Here is an 18,186-nt window from a genome sequence, read left to right as displayed (position 1 = left end):
GTCACAAAGGGCCATGCTGTTGTTATTTTGTCTAAGTTATCTTTATAAAAAAATAAGCATGATAACAAGTGCACACATATCTCAACCCGTGCGTAAAGACACACTCTTTATAAATGTGAATGGCTTGTGTTAATTTCAAACTTGCGATTAATTTTGAAAAAAATGAGTTGAGTCTTAAATTATGCAATAGCCAACAACTTCAGTGCCTTCAGCGCTTTGATTTATCATAGGCACATGTTTATGTCACTTTCTTCATTAAGCATTATTCAGTTAAACATCAGCAGTTTATCCTAAATATTGAATGTTCAATACTCAATAAAACGCATCCTCGTTCTTATATCATAAATTGTCAGAAGATACGTACGTGGTTATACCACATACTGACGTAATATATTTGCTTCAGTATTCTCCCCAGTCTCCAAATAATGGACATTGTTATCGGTGGAATGAGGAGTTTTGCAGTTGTTCCTGAATCGTGATTTGATGAACGCTTACTCTACACCCGGACCATCAAAAGAACAAGACTAGTTCTAAATAAAGGCACGGTTGTCGGTTGATTGGTCAAAAGCAAACGCATTCCATCAGTTTGGATGCGATTTACACAATTATTTATTCGTCGTGTATACACGATCGCATATACGAAACATTCACGTTTCATGTTGTAATTGTTTAAATGTCATTGTTAGGCTTTTCCCAATTAACATGGCTCTTCTATCTGTATACTGATGAAAGGAATGCAGTTGATTAAAATGAATTCCTGTGTTTCTGTCGTTAAAAACGACTGGTAACTGCTCCATAAGGACTTCCGTTAGGTTTTCCGGATATACACGCTTAAGGAAGATAAATGTGAATCACATGTAAACTCATATCCTCATTAATGCGAATACGTCTGGTTGTGTTTTTTATGTACACAACGCAAGATAAAATCAAATATGCAGACACGTACATGTTACTTACAGTATCGTTTTATAATACATTCCGAAGTTATAAATTAAAGGGGCCTTTACACGTTTTGGTTAATTGACAAAATAAAAAAGAATTGTTTTAGATTCGTAAATTTATTGTAGTGATGGTATGTGTGAGGAACCAGTAATACTGAACATTTATCATGCTCTTAAATATCCATTATATGCATCTTTTGAACGTTGCAACGCGAAACGATTGAATAATTTTGAAAGTTCTGAAGTTGTCGTTATATTTTATGATACTACGAGGATTGCTTATATAACGTATAAAATACATCACTCATTGTATGAGCACGGATGGCCGAGTGCTCTAGGCAATAGACTTTTACTCCAGGGGTCAGTGGTTAGAGCCCAGTTGACGGTTACTTTTTTCTTTGTTTAATTTAATTCTTGTTTGTTTACTGGAGCTATATAGATACAATGTTAACATTTATCAATATAAAGCAGTTAACGACAAACTTCAATATATGCACAAATCTGTGATAGGCCCTTTAATTTCGGTTTAAGACTGTCTGCTTACGTTAGTCCAAATATGCACTTGTACAATATCATTACTTATGGATAATGATCATAAAAATACCGCCATACCATAATAGTGTATTTTCGACTAAAAAATTGTATTTATCATTATTATATTTTCTTCGTGTTACCTCTACATTTTTATTTAAAGACTTTTTTGAATTCTTCTAAACATATTATCTTAAAAACAAATAAAATGATCTTATATTGTGCTTGTATTATCAATTTACAGAACCAAAAAATGTCAGTGACAGAAACTTAAAAAAGATATTTCAAGAGCTGCGGTTAACAATGGCCCAGTTTATCTTGTAATACATGGATCTGATAGAATGAAGACCCACGTTTGATGTATTATTTTGTGATAAATCCGGTATATGGTGTGACCGTACCCAAATCAGACCCTTGAATCAGACTTGTGTGGTTTAAATTATACTCACAAAGCTAAAATTGAGGAAGTAAAACAAGGAAATGCATTAAAGATGAAGAGAAAGATTGAATTTTCAAACACAATTTATAATTGTAATCTTTTGGATTGAAACTGGATTTGAACTGTTCCTGAGGTTTTCAGTGCGACCCATCAGACGCGTGTTCTGAGGGCAAAAGCAAAGTGCATTTGTTAAAAAACAACTAAATTCTGGTTCAAGTATTTATAAGATTCTAAAATCACAGGAGACAATTATCGGTCCTTAATTAATAACTAACGACTCAAAAGAGTCGTCACCAGGTCGTAAATATTAATCGCGATTACAACATGTCTTCTGAATGTTGGGAGCCGATTAAATGAACACAGTTTCGCTCTATCGTTGTTCTAAAATAAGGAACGCTTTCCCCCGCCCACCCCCATCCCCACGCACGTCACACATACACAACGTTTATTCAGAACGCATTTTTTTTATTATTGTTTATTCATTAAAAACGAATTTCGACACGCCGGGTATGCGAATACTTCGTTTACGGATGGCACTTCACTTACAGAGAACAACAAACGCCACGCGCGAGAGGTGAGTTCTTCAGCTTTTTTTGTATTTATGTTCTGTTTATTTGGTTTTTAGACACAGAACATTGTTTGGGTGATTAATGGTATAGTACTTCGTATTGCGAAGAAAGAAATTCTCGAAAAACGGTGAATTATTAAAAAAAAAAACGATAAAAGTCCATCGATAATCAGCATGAATTGAATTATCAGTACATATTTAAACAAAATAAACATACTTGGAAATAAATCAAGAACGTGCTTACAATTCGAAATAAAAGATCAATATATCCAGTAATGTTACAACATGTTACATTTTAGTTTACTAATGTATTTGAGAAAATTCAAATGTTTTAAGAGTCGCATGCACATTTTTCATCTGCACTTCGTTTACCGATCATCTAAAAAACAATGGCACTTCGTTTCCCGACATCTAGACACTTTTTTCCAGATATAACACACTCGTTTTTTGTGAATCAAAAATGCAGAATTCGCTGTGGAATACTGTTAAAGTAAGCAGGCAATAAATAAAAATGTATGTACTTAGTACGCAAATAAAAAACGAATTACCGAAGCATGTTCTTATCCCTTTGAAATATGATTATGATTTGGTATAAATGTGAAAGATAAATGTTAAACAAATTGGATGTGTCTTATGAGTAAAATCTATATGGCCATATATTTTAAATTACGTTCTAAGCGGTTGATCTAAAGCATTTATCTTTATGTCCAAATGAAGGTACTAAGGCTATTTACTTATATATTAGATAGCATGTCATGAATAATCACTCTGCTTAAACTGCCTCTCAGAGATTAATATCAGCAGCGATGCAGGTTCGAAATTCTATTGGAACTTTTTGGCTCAATGCCAATAAACGAAAATAGCAATAAAAGAACGGGCGGGGTTGATATAATCACACGACAGTGGTGTAAAAATTATGCATATCCGTCTTTGTTTTTAATATAAACACAACACATGCTGCATATGAAGTTCTATCCAATATAGCACCCTAAACTTCGTTTGTGGGGGTATACTAAGTACTGACTCCATAATATGACATTTAAACATTTTATGTACGCATTCCTTTTTTCCAGAATCAGTTGTTTTTACGATTTAATTTTAACCGTGATTCTTAAAACTCAACCAATACAGTGATTTAGGGTCAGGTGAATCGCACTTCGAGCAAACGTTAGCGTTGCGTAAAGGGAATTGCTCCCTATAAGCAGGGCTCAAAATTAAGGGAGTTATTCCATTCTCTTTTTAATTTTGTTGCAACGCATAAGTATCGTCTTGATGATGCGATTCAAATAAGCACAACCGACATAGGATTTTATGAAGAACAAATGTGTATTTGCCTCATAAAGACCCCTTCACTACCGTTATCTAGAGCCCTGCTATAAGTAAAATTAAACACGATTGTGTTGATCCGCATTATCCGTACACATTTATTTAATAATAAATATTATCTTATTTGAAAATTGCAATTATAATAAACATAGTATAAATTAATAGTAATGTGATTTTTGAAAAATATATTTTCAAATGTTTCGTATGAATAGCCATAATATAAATAAATGCATTTAAGATAGAAGATAAAACTCAGTTATTAGAGTGCCCGCTTTGTTGAAAGTCTCCGCAATCTGAAGTGCCCTTTATCGGTAAACAAAGTGGCTTCAACTTTATGTATGCCACCTATAACAACATGCACTATCTTTGTTTATATTTCATTGAATGCTATAAAAATTTCAGTATTTGAAGTACAGTGATTACTCTACATGCTGGAATATCAAACAATTTCTTGCAATGATTCTAAGTAGTTTTATTTTGTTAAAATGTTTGCTGTTCATTCAGTTTATGCTGTTTTCCGATCGAATTTTCTATTTTTTGGGCAAAACTGTACCATTCTTACGTGAAATTGTGTATTCCCAATACAAAAGGATACACCATTTATCAACTCGACCATGTGTCTTGTCTTAAAAACTAATCTTTAGGATATAACTTTAAATAAAACAGAGGAACTTACCTCTAGCGCGTGGCGTTTGTTGTTCTCTGTTAGTGAAGTGCCATCCGTAAACGAAGTATTCGCATACCCGGCGTGTTTCGAGTTATTGCTTAAATGTTGCTCAATTAATACAAAAGAAAAACAGCGATGATTAGGACTTCTGATTTGAGAGCATTAAACATGGAACGTTATCAAAACGTTGGTGAATGTCCGTTTAATAACGATTATCGGAAAATGATTTCAGTTATAAGATAATTTTAGTGTGTATTTTTAAAGTAAATTGTAATTTGTTTCACGATGCTGTGATTATGTCAAGGACTTCTTTACGCATTATCTAAGAGTAGTTTATCAGCGCTAAGTGTGTTCACAGTCCATATGATGTAAGATCTTTTGTTTTAAGATCTCATTTGACCTTGATTTACTGAATTGAGATAATTATGCAGCGCGATAATTCAATGCTCGCTAGAAATGCGCACATTTGATATTTTAAGGGAATGCGAGCCTTCAACAATGATTTAATGTCATTTAATTCAAATGTACACAATTATTCACCAAATTGTTTAAACCCATTTATGACAACATTTTTACAAAGCACTAGAGCTTATAATAATGATTAACACTAGAGCTAATTGCATGTCATGGAGATAATGAAATATCTATCTTATTTAGCCTTAATACAAGTTACACAAATAGTAATTACTAAACACCAATGTACTGGCCAATGACTCAAATCAGTTGTGCCTTTGTCTCGTCGTTTTTTTCGGTTGTTTTCTGTAAATTGTGAAATTATATCTTAAAACTTTCTAAGCATATGATGTATTTGAATTGTGCATTTTATCAACCGCTTCAGTAGATCTTAACTTTTTTATCTATTAAATGAAACTAAAGTCATACACTTGGTTTACCTTATTTATATACGTGAAAAGAGAAATAACTGTCCAAAGTTCGCATCCTGATTTATGACCCTAACATTGACTTAACACAAACAATTGAAAGCAATTGAAGTTAAACGGATACGCTGTTTGCAGTACTAGTTCATACAGTTGCAAATGTAAGTACAACTTGGGATACATCTTTTCTACTAAATGTAAATTTTGAAAATGTCAGCTTTTACTTCGCTAGTAAATTTAGATGAAAGTATCCCTCATATCGGATATTTCTTTTACCTACTCATAGATTAGTCTCCCGTGAATGCTATGTCACCAATATCATACCAGCTATTATCTCCCCTATTAATCAACATAATCCTTTATAAGTTAGAAGCACTATTAGTTTGTAACTTTTTAGTTCATTCAAAATTGTCTAAACTTGTATCGATGCCTGTAAAATATCTGCGCTGAATCCCATTAATGTATGGACAAAATTGTGTTGTAAAAGTTCATATATGTGTTGGATAATGTAATTTATGTGTGGTAACACGGTCATATAGGTAAGATTACACTAATTCCGAATCCCACAGTGTCACTGTATAAAACTTCAAACTTTCAAAACACTTGTCTTGCCTTTAATATATAGCAAATTTAGCAAGCTTGGTATATTTTTTTAAACTTATTTATTTAAGCTCGATTGCATAACAAGCCTAAGGCTTATATGAAACGCTCTCGAGTCCGTTCGCATGAACGTGTCTATGGGGCAGATCTAAAGATCGAACCCGTGACCTTCCGGTCGCAAGGCGGACACCATATCCACTACGCCACGGCGACCTCATTTAAAGATGTATATATACCCTATAGAATATGATCATAAATAATAAATACTAAATAATTAAATTATACACAACATATTTATTCAAAACATAGCATTTTGCAATGTTTAACACGACATGGTTCTTAACCATGCGATCACAATTCATGAACTGTTTTAAGTTTGCCAGTTCAATACTAAAACGGACCACAACTACAAAATCACTGGTGGTTCTACATATCTGGCACATAATTAGCATGGTGTGAAACAGAACGGATTTAACACGTTTAAGAAAATAAAATAATGTATTATGTATTTGAAACGGTATTTAGCACGATCTTGTTTGTTGTTAAATACCCCAAATCATGAGCGTTATTAATTTGATTTTTCTAACGACATGATAGACCACATGGGGCACGGGTCGTTTCTTCAGCATTGTTCCCTACCCACCCCTCCCATGTACGCGCCTACTGGTAGAGAACCGTGCAGCCACAAATGCCTGTTTATTGACTTGTCTATTATAACTGCGCGTGCTGATATCTGGTGCTCTACTGGTAGAGAACCGTGTAGCCACCAATGCCTATTAATTTAACTGTCTATTATAGATGCGCGTGCTGATATCTGGTTCCTTACTGGTAGAGAACCGTGTAGCTACCAATGCCTGTTAATTGACCTGTCTATTATAGATGCGCGTGCTGATATCTGGTAACCTACTGGTAGAGAACCTTGTAGCTACCAATGCTTGTTAATTGACCTGTGTATTATAGATGCGCGTGCTGATATCTGGTGCCCTAATGGTATAGAAACGTGTAGCCATCAATGCCTGTTTATTGACCTGTCTATTATAAATGCGCGTGTTGATATCTTGTGTCCTACTGGTAAAGAACCGTGTAGCCACTAATGCCTATTAATTGAACTGCCTATTATAGATGCGCGTGCTGATATCTGGTGCCTGTTCATCAGTTGCCTATCAATTACTTCCGCTGTTGGCAGCCGGAGATGTGTTTCAACATCAGGTAGATGTGCGCCGTTTCCTCCGCGTTTTGAAAAATATGAACGCGACTTGATTGTAGATTTTTTTATGGCGTTAAGCTCTGAATGGATGGATTCAGTCAATTAATTGCTGAGTAGATGTCTATTTTTTTACGAATGAAAATTTATTGTATTTCAACTAAATGTATGCAATTTTTCTCTCCTTCATATTATGTACATTAGTAACTGTCTCATATATTAGTTACAAATCGCACTTAAGGAAACATTGTGACAAAAACCCTGTTACGAATATAAAGTAGTTATTATCAGGAATCGGTGAATCACTCGGCACTTATTTATTTGTTGGTCATATCACGAAAACAGTAAACGGAGCATGTAAAAGGATTTAGATTTTTGAGAATGCTACATAGTAATTAAATGACCCGATGTCGTTTCAATGAATATCGTAATAACTGACGAACTATTCAATTTCACGTGACAACATTTTTGTCTGGGGAGTTCACTTGGTATTGTGTGACACGAGTGATAGAGAAGAAGAACTGATGGGCGTGGCTACGGATCTTCGAGACTGCGCCCTACCAAGCCTGATTGGTAACGAAGTCTTAGCAACTGATCAGGCCACAGTTTGTTTACGAAAAATGGCAATCTTCCAATGAAAGTAAACAGTTAATGATGGCAGCTTTTATCCAAAAGTCTTACATGAGTCTTGAAAGTTAGGTAAACCAGAGTCATCATATTTTGACGCCTCAGACCTTTTATTATCCAACACAAACTCACATGCGGAAAATACAAAGTGGTTTCATCCAATATTAGCACATATACTCGTATTAAGTGAATGGAAGTAATGCATATTGTAGATTACAGATTATTTACTACTTCGACATCTTCGTAAAAAAAGTGTCCAATGGAAAAGATGGTGACACATACAACTCTAAATCCCCGATGTTTCGGATAGTTTTGTTATAATGGAAAACTCCCATATGTAATTCCTATAAATTCATGAATTCCTGTCGCTGTAGGCGTATCCACCAATGCCGACTTCTGCGCTGCCTGCAAAGTTGCTGACGTCATCCTCGTCTTACCGGATGTTGAATGCTTTGATAACCCTGGCAACCGTCAGTTAGATATCTTCTGGAGTAGATTGTCACATGTTGACTTTCCAGCCCTGGACGGGGCGTTGCATCCGGTCACTAACAGACAGGTGATGATCCTCTATGCTTCAGCTCTTTTGAGATTAAATTGCTCGTTTGGCGATTTGAGTGTAAGAATTATAATCTTGTAGTGAAATCAGATGGCTTATGGGCTTGGTCACACTGTTTTGCATTAAGTTAGTATTTTCTGACAAACTTTTAATAATTTTAAAAGTCTTAAATAATTATAATAGTTAGGGAAAATATGAATAAGAAGCTTGCATTGTCTAACAGCAAAATTAGTTACAGCTAAACACCTATTGTTTATGAAAAGCTCTATAACGCTTTATTATTTTACCGATTTCAATTGATGATTGTACAAAATGAGCTGACATTTTTTAATATTTTCACAGTCAATATTTTTTTATTTACATGTTCATTGTATGCCTTCTTTAAAATCAATGAAATGTTCTAATTTTAAGTTTTCCAAACTCTAAACAAGTCAATTTAAGAAATTTTATATTCCGTTCATATTGGTATGGTTGTTTTCGGTTTCTTAACATTCCACTACGAGTGTAGGCCTTTGACTGTTCAGTTCCCATTGTGTTGGTATCAGTATTTTCTGTATTTCCCATAGTAATCCCATGTTGTGTATTTCCAGACAATGAGATCCGTTAATCCACGTGGTCCACTGTCGGCTGCACGTGCAATCGCTGATAGCATGAGACGCGTGCACGCAGAGGCGCTCCAGGTCAGATGTTGGTTGAGAAAGTAGTTATATTGACATCATCAATTTAAAAGAATTTCGTTCTTAACGCACTGAAGTTTGAACTTAGCACTTATTCTGTAGGAGCTCAAGTTTCTTCTTCTACTTTTACTAATAATAGTAGACATAAAAAAAGCACGACTAAAGCTTTTTTATTATCGAAGTAGTGCTACCCCGACTATTTGAAGTCTTATACTTTTATTTAGATAACTTCATTAACTCGCATTTTTATTTTTTCAGAACGACATTCAAATGACCTTAGACCCACGGGAGGAGTCTGAGTTTAGCTCTATATCTGTATCCTCAGTGTCGAGCACTTATCCAGACATATGTGAAAACCACTTGTCCGTTACCCGCACAACAGAATTCTACCAGAAGACCGATACCTTGGTACTGATAGCGAGCGTAAATAGGAAATTAATGGACTGCGTTTTAGAAAAGGCAGCTAGGCCTAAAGAAGTTGACACGACGTCATCACTGTATTCCAGACTGTGACACATTGCAGTCGTTAATGGCAACGTATTTACAAAAGTCATTTATTTTAGCCGTTTCAATGTGGGTAGTCGTTTGGCATGGTAGACGTCAGGTCGTCAACGCACCGTTAACGTTACGCCAGTGCTACATGAGCATCCGCAAGTCTACAGGGCGTCATACTCGTTGTCATTAACGACGACACCTCGTTATAAGGCGGAATATGGATAACCATTTGCACCGGTATACGGCCGATCACGTAAGCGTCACCAGTACGTTCTACTTCCGGGCAACGTCTTCTCGGCGTGTGACAACGTTCTACTTCCGGGCATCGTCTGCTCGGGTATCTACAGAATACTTTCGGACTCAATACAGCTCGGTTAACTACAGTCTTCTTCCGGGCATAGTCTGCTCGGGTATCTATAGACTACTTCCGGGCTCGATACAGCTCGGATAAGTACAGTCTTCTTCCGGGCATAGACTGCTCGGGTATCTACAGTCTACTTCCGGGCTTGATACAGCTCGGGTTATCTGCTCATTACTTTCGGGCATGATACAGCTCGAAGTTTGCTACGTCGCGGAAAACTTAACACCGGTACTAAGTTCCGGTTCTGGTCATTGACGGCTGGACATAGGTTCAGGTCGTGACACTCAATAGTGCTCCACCACTACATCTAACATCTACAGTTGAACTACGTTAACTGGCCATTAACTTTAATACTTGGTTGGTTTATTTCTTTTGATAGTCATATCATATTGTAAATAGTTTATTTTAATGTTGTAAATAAATTTATGTATTGTTCTTGTGTAGTTGTATCTGGTTCTGGAGTGGTTATTGCACTGAGTTATCACAGCCTCTGCAATCCTTGACGGTTACATTGTCTGGTTCATCTTATGTTTTTGTTGATAATAGTGCGTATCAACCATTTTTATGTCCCCCACCACTATAGTGGGGGACATATTGTTTTTGCCCTGTCTGTTGGTCTATTGGCTTGTTGGTTGGTTGGTTTGCGCCAACTTTAACATTTGCAATAACTTTTGCAATCTTGAAGATAGCAACTTGATATTTGGCATGCATATGTATCTCATGGAGCTGCACATTTTGAGTGGTGAAAGGTCAAGGTCATCCTTCAAAGTCAAAAGTCAAAAAAAATAAATCAAAGCGGCGCACAAGGGGACATAGTGTTTCTGACAAACACATTTCTTGTTATTTATTATTTCAAATAATTATCCGCATGTTATTTGAACAAACATGTTTTAGTGTACAGCTATGTGTCTCATTTTTATGTCATCGCGACCATTTTAAATATATTGGCAACATTTATGAAATAGTGCTTATAAAATCAATCAAAACATGGCATCTATCAGTTATTGTTACAAACGCGTTAAGAATGTAATATTTACCAGCCATGCGTACACGATCATTATCGCAGAAGAACGTTTTTGGTCGAAGATTATTCTTGCTTCGAATAAACGCGATATCGTTGACATGACGATTTCTCGACATACTGCTCGCACACTGACCTTGATAAACATGTGATATTGAATGTTAATAAGGCATTTAAAGAAAGGGTCACGATTGCACTGATGGAACGACGGATCATTTACAATTCAATACTTTGATGTTCAAAAGTCAATTATGAAAACAATGCGATATAGCATTTTGAAAAAAATCTTTATAGGGAACATCAATATTTATATTATATAAAGTATGCTACTGCACAGAAGGAAATATGGAAGAACTGGTAGTTGATTAAAATGAGACCATAGCCTTTAAGAAAAAACGCATGGGCGGTGAATTTGTGACAAATATAAAGGTCACACATACAATGTTTTGATTTATAAGAGTTGAGTGAGATACTGCTTTACTCGCGTAGTCTTATTCAGAGGGGGTAATCACGTGATAGTCGAGATGGCGAAGCCCGACGTCCGTGACGTGACAGGTAATTTTCGCCGTTTTAAACCCTGCATAACTTGTTTTAATTTGTTTTATGCCGATCACTTTTCAGCCATATCAGCAAGAAAATTACTAGTGTTTATTTCGTATTAATATTAATTCGCTCTATATCTTGACATTACTCGCTGCGAAATTTCTTACCGTGATTATCTAATAAAAGCTCCACGAAGAAAATTCGCAGCGAGTTAGGTCGAGATATAAAGGTCACAACATACCAAAAGATTTCCTGCACAAATTCAATGTAAAAGCAATAACTTTAACAAAAAATAAAGTCAAACTTTTGCGCGTAGACACGCCCATAACCATACCTTTTCTTAAAGAGCATTCCAAGCCGCAATGATTTAAACAATAAAAAACATAGGTCATCCAATATGTAAGAAAGAACTCAATGCGAATCAGCGGTCACTGTTTTATGGCCATCTTTTTACCGGCATCTCTCCAGTTGATGATGGTTTCCCGCCAACTGTCAAAGTCTTATGTAGTCTCCAACCTAAAAGCAAAACAGGGAATTTGTAGTATACAACAATGTTTTCCCTACCACATGAACACAGAAATATTCAAAAATAAAGTCATGGCAAGTGCCCGTTCAGAGAATTGTGTCTTCAAATAAATGAAGATTTTGTTTTTAGAGGGTATAGCATTGAACACCAAAAGTATTTAGTGTATTGTAACCTATAAGAGAAATTAATTTTGACTGAAATATGTTTTTCTTTCATTTTATTATCTTCCCATCCATATTGCACCAATATATTAAGTTTGGCTGGATTAGCTGTCCATTTGGCCATTCTGTATCATATTTTCACAAGCGGGTGTTTTCAGTCCGAAGAAGGCGATATTAGGCCTGTTAAAGCTTAACTGCCCCTTTAAGATTAAAAGCTGTTGTGTTCAATATCTGCAATAAAATACAAAAACAAACCAAATAGACATGCAAGTGGGGCTTGTGTGTGGTGGGGAAAGAATGAATTTGTTAGATATTTTCACTCTGAGCAATTTTGATAATGTCTTTTTTGTGTGTTTTTTTTAATAATCCCAAAAATGCCAATTTCAAAGCAAAAACAATCCAATTTCATCCAAGACAATAAACTAATTAGTCAAAAATGAGAGATCAAAGATACTTTGAAGAGTAGAAATCAATAAGCTTCCAATAACTTGTTATTTCACACCAATAAAAGTGTAAAATCTTGAAAGCGCCTTGTCGATCGGTGCCCATTTATTTACCAGCCGCCAATGAAATATTCTAGCATATAATGTCATGGGCGCCTTTCAACTGCAGCAGATGGTCAATATGCATTGCCAGCTCTCATTTAGAGGTTCAAGACAATACAAATTTTCATATTTTGGACACAAAATAAGTACTTTAGGCTATTTTTATGGTGGCAATCTGGTCCAAATGGAAGTTTGTAACCAAGCGAAAGAATACAATGCTCATTTGTGGGGGGGGGGTTAAGCTGGAAGGAAAAGTTAAATTGAACAAAATACACATATGTAGGCAAGCATTATAAGCTTAGCAATGATGTTCCATGTAGTAACAGGGGTAGAAAGGCAGTTCAGATCAAGGCAGTGTCCTGAAAGGGGTTTCTAGTACTTCTTTTGGGGACACAGCTTCCTGCAGAATTCTCAACACAACAAATATCAATGATTCATTTCACCTTTCTATGCAAAGAAAAACGAATAAGGACAATACTGTCATTAAATCACTGAATTAGAGAAGCATGTACCAAATAAAAAACAAAACAAGTTGCTGAAAGTGCCAAATTTTGTCAAGAAGATCCCTCTAAGGTAAATGATGAAGGGGACACTTGCTATAACAATCCTATGTTTAAGTAAGGCGCGACACCCTTTTAAGCCGGAACCATGAATATAAGCATTTTGTGAGAAAACAATACCAAAAACAAGCTAATTGTAGGGTTACAAGCAGCAAATCAACTCAGCTGTACTGCATACATGCTCAGGAACAAGGATAAACCTGTTAAGTGCCAACTTCAGCTGCCAACAAAGCACGAGCTTTACATGCCAGGACGCGGAACTATCAATACAAACTGCGAGGAGAATTACATGACGGCAAGGGTGTGAGTGACCACAAACCTGATTATGACAGTCTTTCACACCTAAAGCATCATACATATGCTTATTTGCTTGTGTACATGATAACAAAAGGATATTATTACCTGTTTTGCCATCAACAACCCTTATCCAGTGGCCCATGACTTAGTCGCAGACATTCCTCTACCTGAAAAAGTCAAAATACCCAATAGAAAAAGATAAAAAAAAATGAAACAAAAACATGCATTTATGTATTTTAAGTGTACTTTTATGAATAATATGAAGTGATAAAGCATGCGTAATTCATGATTGTACTAAATATGAAGGCTGGCTCAGTTAAGCATCTGTTGCACTGTCCATACTGTAAAAATGCCTGCCATTCCATGTCGGTGAAATGGGGCTCTGTTTGAATGTTCATGCTTTTCGCAAAAGCTTTATTTGCGTTACTCCAATACGGAGTCCCTGGCGTTGAATTCTAACTTCATGTAACACATTAACGCGACACGGTCAACCAATATGCGGTTGAATTTAAGTCGGAGAGCAATTTAGCCCTTATTCCACTATATAAGGGTGGTGGGTCAACTTGAAAAACAACTATTCCAGGTCAAATAATCTGAATTCATGCATTTCATGCACTTATTTTCTTCCCTTTTGCTAAGAAATGACCAAAAATCTGCTTTCTCGGTCATATTTTGCACTTGCAGATGATATTTCATTTTTATCATAAGTTAGTTTAGGTCACAACATACCAAAAGATTTCCTGCACAAATTCAATGTAAAAGCAATAACTTTAACAAAAAATAAAGTCAAACTTTTGCGCGTAGACACCCCCCTAACCATACCTTTTCTTAAAGAGCATTCCAAGCCGCAATGATTTAAACAATAAAAAACATAGGTCATCCAATATGTAAGAAAGAACTCAATGCGAATCAGCGGTCACTGTTTTATGGCCATCTTTTTACCGGCATCTCTCCAGTTGATGATGGTTTCCCGCCAACTGTCAAAGTCTTATGTAGTCTCCAACCTAAAAGCAAAACAGGGAATTTGTAGTATACAACAATGTTTTCCCTACCACATGAACACAGAAATATTCAAAAATAAAGTCATGGCAAGTGCCCGTACAGAGAATTGTGTCTTCAAATAAATGAAGATTTTGTTTTTAGAGGGTATAGCATTGAACATCAAAAGTATTTAGTGTATTGTAACCTATAAGAGAAATTAATTTTGACTGAAATATGTTTTTCTTTCATTTTATTATCTTCCTATCCATATTGCACCAATATATTAAGTTTAGCTGGATTAGCTGTCCATTTGGCCATTCTGTATCATATTTTCACAAGCGGGTGTTTTCAGTCCGAAGAAGGCGATATTAGGCCTGTTAAAGCTTAACTGCCCCTTTAAGATTAAAAGCTGTTGTGTTCAATATCTGCAATAAAATACAAAAACAAACCAAATAGACATGCAAGTGGGGCTTGTGTGTGGTGGGGAAAGAATGAATTTGTTAGATATTTTCACTCTGAGCAATTTTGATAATGTCTTTTTTGTGTGTTTTTTTTAATAATCCCAAAAATGCCAATTTCAAAGCAAAAACAATCCAATTTCATCCAAGACAATAAACTAATTAGTCAAAAATGAGAGATCAAAGATACTTTGAAGAGTAGAAATCAATAAGCTTCCAATAACTTGTTATTTCACACCAATAAAAGTGTAAAATCTTAAAAGCGCCTTGTCGATCGGTGCCCATTTATTTACCAGCCGCCAATGAAATAGTCTAGCATATAATGTCATGGGTGCCTTTCAACTGCAGCAGATGGTCAATATGCATTGCCAGCTCTCATTAAGAGGTTCAATACAATACAAATTTTCATATTTTGGACACAAAATAAGTACTTTAGGCTATTTTTATGGTTGCAATCTGGTCCAAATGGAAGTTTGTAACCAAGCGAAAGAATACAATGCTCATTTTTGTGTGTGTTGGGGGGGGGGGGTTAAGCTAAAAGGAAAAGTTAAATTGAACAAAATACACATATGTAGGCAAGCATTATAAGCTTAGCAATGATGTTCCATGTAGTAACAGGGGTAGAAAGGCAGTTCAGATCAGGGCAGTGTCCTGAAAGGGGTTTCTAGTACTTCTTTTGGGGACACAGCTTCCTGCAGAATTCTCAACACAACAAATATCAATGATTCATGTCACCTTTCTATGCAAAGAAAAACGAATAAGGACAATACTGTCATTAAATCACTGAATGAGAGAAGCATGTACCAAATAAAAAACAAAACAAGTTGCTGAAAGTGCCAAATTTTGTCAAGAAGATCCCTCTAAGGTAAATGATGAAGGGGACACTTGCTATAACAATCCTATGTTTAAGTAAGGCGCGACACCCTTTTAAGCCGGAACCATGAATATAAGCATTTTGTGAGAAAACAATACCAAAAACAAGCTAATTGTAGGGTTACAAGCAGCAAATCAACTCAGCTGTACTGCATACATGCTCAGGAACAAGGATAAACCTGTTAAGTGCCAACTTCAGCTGCCAACAAAGCACGAGCTTTACATGCCAGGACGCGGAACTATCAATACAAACTGCGAGGAGAATTACATGACGGCAAGGGTGTGAGTGACCACAAACCTGATTATGACAGTCTTTCACACCTAAAGCATCATACATATGCTTATTTGCTTGTGTACATGATAACAAAAGGATATTATTACCTGTTTTGCCATCAACAACCCTTATCCAGTGGCCCATGACTTAGTCGCAGACATTCCTCTACCTGAAAAAGTCAAAATACCCAATAGAAAAAGATAAAAAAAATGAAACAAAAACATGCATGTATGTATTTTAAGTGTACTTTTATGAATAATATGAAGTGATAAAGCATGCGTAATTCATGATTGTACTAAATATGAAGGCTGACTCAGTTAAGCATCTGCTGCACTGTCCATACTGTAAAAATGCCTGCCGTTCCATGTCGGTGAAATGGGGCTCTGTTTGAATGTTCATGCTTTTCGCAAAAGCTTTATTTGCGTTACTCCAATACGGAGTCCCTGGCGTTGAATTCTAACTTCATGTAACACATTAACGCGACACGGTCAACCAATATGCGGTTGAATTTAAGTCGGAGAGCAATTTAGCCCTTATTCCACTATATAAGGGTGGTGGGTCAACTTGAAAAACAACTATTCCAGGTCAAATAATCTGAATTCATGCATTTCATGCACTTATTTTCTTCCCTTTTGCTAAGAAATGACCAAAAATCTGCTTTCTCGGTCATATTTTGCACTTGCAGATGATATTTCATTTTTATCATAAGTTAGTTTAGGTCACAACATACCAAAAGATTTCCTGCACAAATTCAATGTAAAAGCAATAACTTTAACAAAAAATAAAGTCAAACTTTTGCGCGTATTAACCCCCATAATCATACCTTTTCTTAAAGAGCATTCCAAGCCGCAATGATTTAAACAATAAAAAACATAGGTCATCCAATATGTAAGAAAGAACTAAATGCGAATCAGCGGTCACTGTTTTATGGCCATCTTTTTACCGGCATCTCTCCAGTTGATGATGGTTTCCCGCCAACTGTCAAAGTCTTATGTAGTCTCCAACCTAAAAGCAAAACAGGGAATTTGTAGTATACAACAATGTTTTCCCTACCACATGAACACAGAAGTATTCAAAAATAAAGTCATGGCAAGTGCCCGTACAGAGAATTGTGTCTTCAAATAAATGAAGATTTTGTTTTTAGAGGGTATAGCATTGAACACCAAAAGTATTTAGTGTATTGTAACCTAAAGCGAATTTTAATACGAAAAAAATAATGTTTCGGCATGGACGTCGCCATCTTTAATACCACATGATTACCCTCCCAGTTATTACTTTTACTAGTCACAATAAAGATTGATTTTTTTGTTAAATTAATAAAGCGAAATGAATAAGAACAATGCAACAGCTCACATAAAGTAAGCCGAATGCCGTATGCATTGAGACGAATGCATTTGTAATGCTGAATTCATATAAGACGTAGAACCAGAGTTTTCGGTAGTTTCCGTAATTAAATTAACCTACCGCCGTTTTACGACTGAAATACTGTGGAGAACGCAACAAAATTAAACAAACGAACACACTTTTATTTTGTCATGTACCATTCCGGAGAACATGAACGAGTATGTTACATACATATATCATTAAATTTTAAAATATACATTTTAAATTTTAATATACACATGTGACATCAAGATTAAGATTTGTTACAAAATAATGTCTAAAGAGCACAATACACCACTCCTTGATATGTTCCAAGATTTCATCACTAAACATTGAGCAAAGGCCATTATTGTTGTATTACTAGAGAAAAACTGGATTTGTAACACTTTCAATGCACCATGTAGAGTACAAGGGTTACCTTCTAATTCAAAAAAGTCTTTATAGTATAACATTTACACCCCCCCCCCCCCTATTAAACATGCAGTATTTGTTTTAATGAAAATGAATATCCTTTTGAGAAACATGGCTCACACCGTTAGGTCATTTCAGATTTGCAGAAGAATGTGAATTTCAAGTCAGCACAATGACAAGATCACAGTAAGATTAACATTTTTGCCCCATCTTCGTGTACACTCCCAAGACCTTATACCCTTGAACGATTTTCAAGAATCTTGGCTCAACTATAGTTCTCATA

The 18,186-nt window shown here is 35.6% G+C and overlaps 2 protein-coding genes and 1 long non-coding RNA gene across 9 annotated transcripts in view; 1 reads left to right on the top strand and 2 right to left on the bottom strand.

The window, feature by feature from the left end:
* Positions 1-9,692, top strand: part of LOC127879193 (uncharacterized) — a 341,912-nt gene extending 332,220 nt beyond the window's left edge. For 2 of the 5 annotated variants that reach the window (XM_052425922.1, XM_052425918.1), the window contains exon 7: positions 9,273-9,692. In XM_052425922.1, coding sequence (XP_052281882.1) covers positions 9,273-9,527 — 255 coding nt within the window. In that variant the 3' untranslated portion in view covers positions 9,528-9,692. Of the gene's footprint in view, positions 1-5,419; positions 5,512-7,072; positions 7,161-7,631; positions 7,728-8,155; positions 8,338-8,927; positions 9,018-9,272 lie in introns of those variants that run through there. The other 3 variants (XM_052425950.1, XM_052425910.1, XM_052425901.1) reach the window with 3 other exon arrangements.
* The window catches only part of LOC127879074 (uncharacterized), a 192,044-nt gene that overhangs the window by 120,213 nt on the left and 53,645 nt on the right, over positions 1-18,186 (bottom strand). The gene's annotated exons all lie outside the window — the stretch shown is intronic.
* Positions 11,856-17,191, bottom strand: LOC127879288 (uncharacterized). 2 transcript variants are annotated; one of them, XR_008048998.1, is made up of 5 exons: positions 17,053-17,191; positions 16,217-16,278; positions 14,346-14,527; positions 13,629-13,690; positions 11,856-11,950 (listed from the first exon to the last, which is right to left on the bottom strand). It is a non-coding gene; the product is annotated as an uncharacterized LOC127879288 (long non-coding RNA). The 2 variants fall into 2 exon arrangements; XR_008048999.1 differs by having other exon boundaries at positions 14,466-14,527.

This window comes from Dreissena polymorpha, chromosome 1 (assembly GCF_020536995.1).
Source record: "Dreissena polymorpha isolate Duluth1 chromosome 1, UMN_Dpol_1.0, whole genome shotgun sequence".
Lineage (NCBI taxonomy): Eukaryota > Metazoa > Mollusca > Bivalvia > Myida > Dreissenidae > Dreissena > Dreissena polymorpha.
This window is presented reverse-complemented; position numbering and strand designations above follow the sequence as displayed.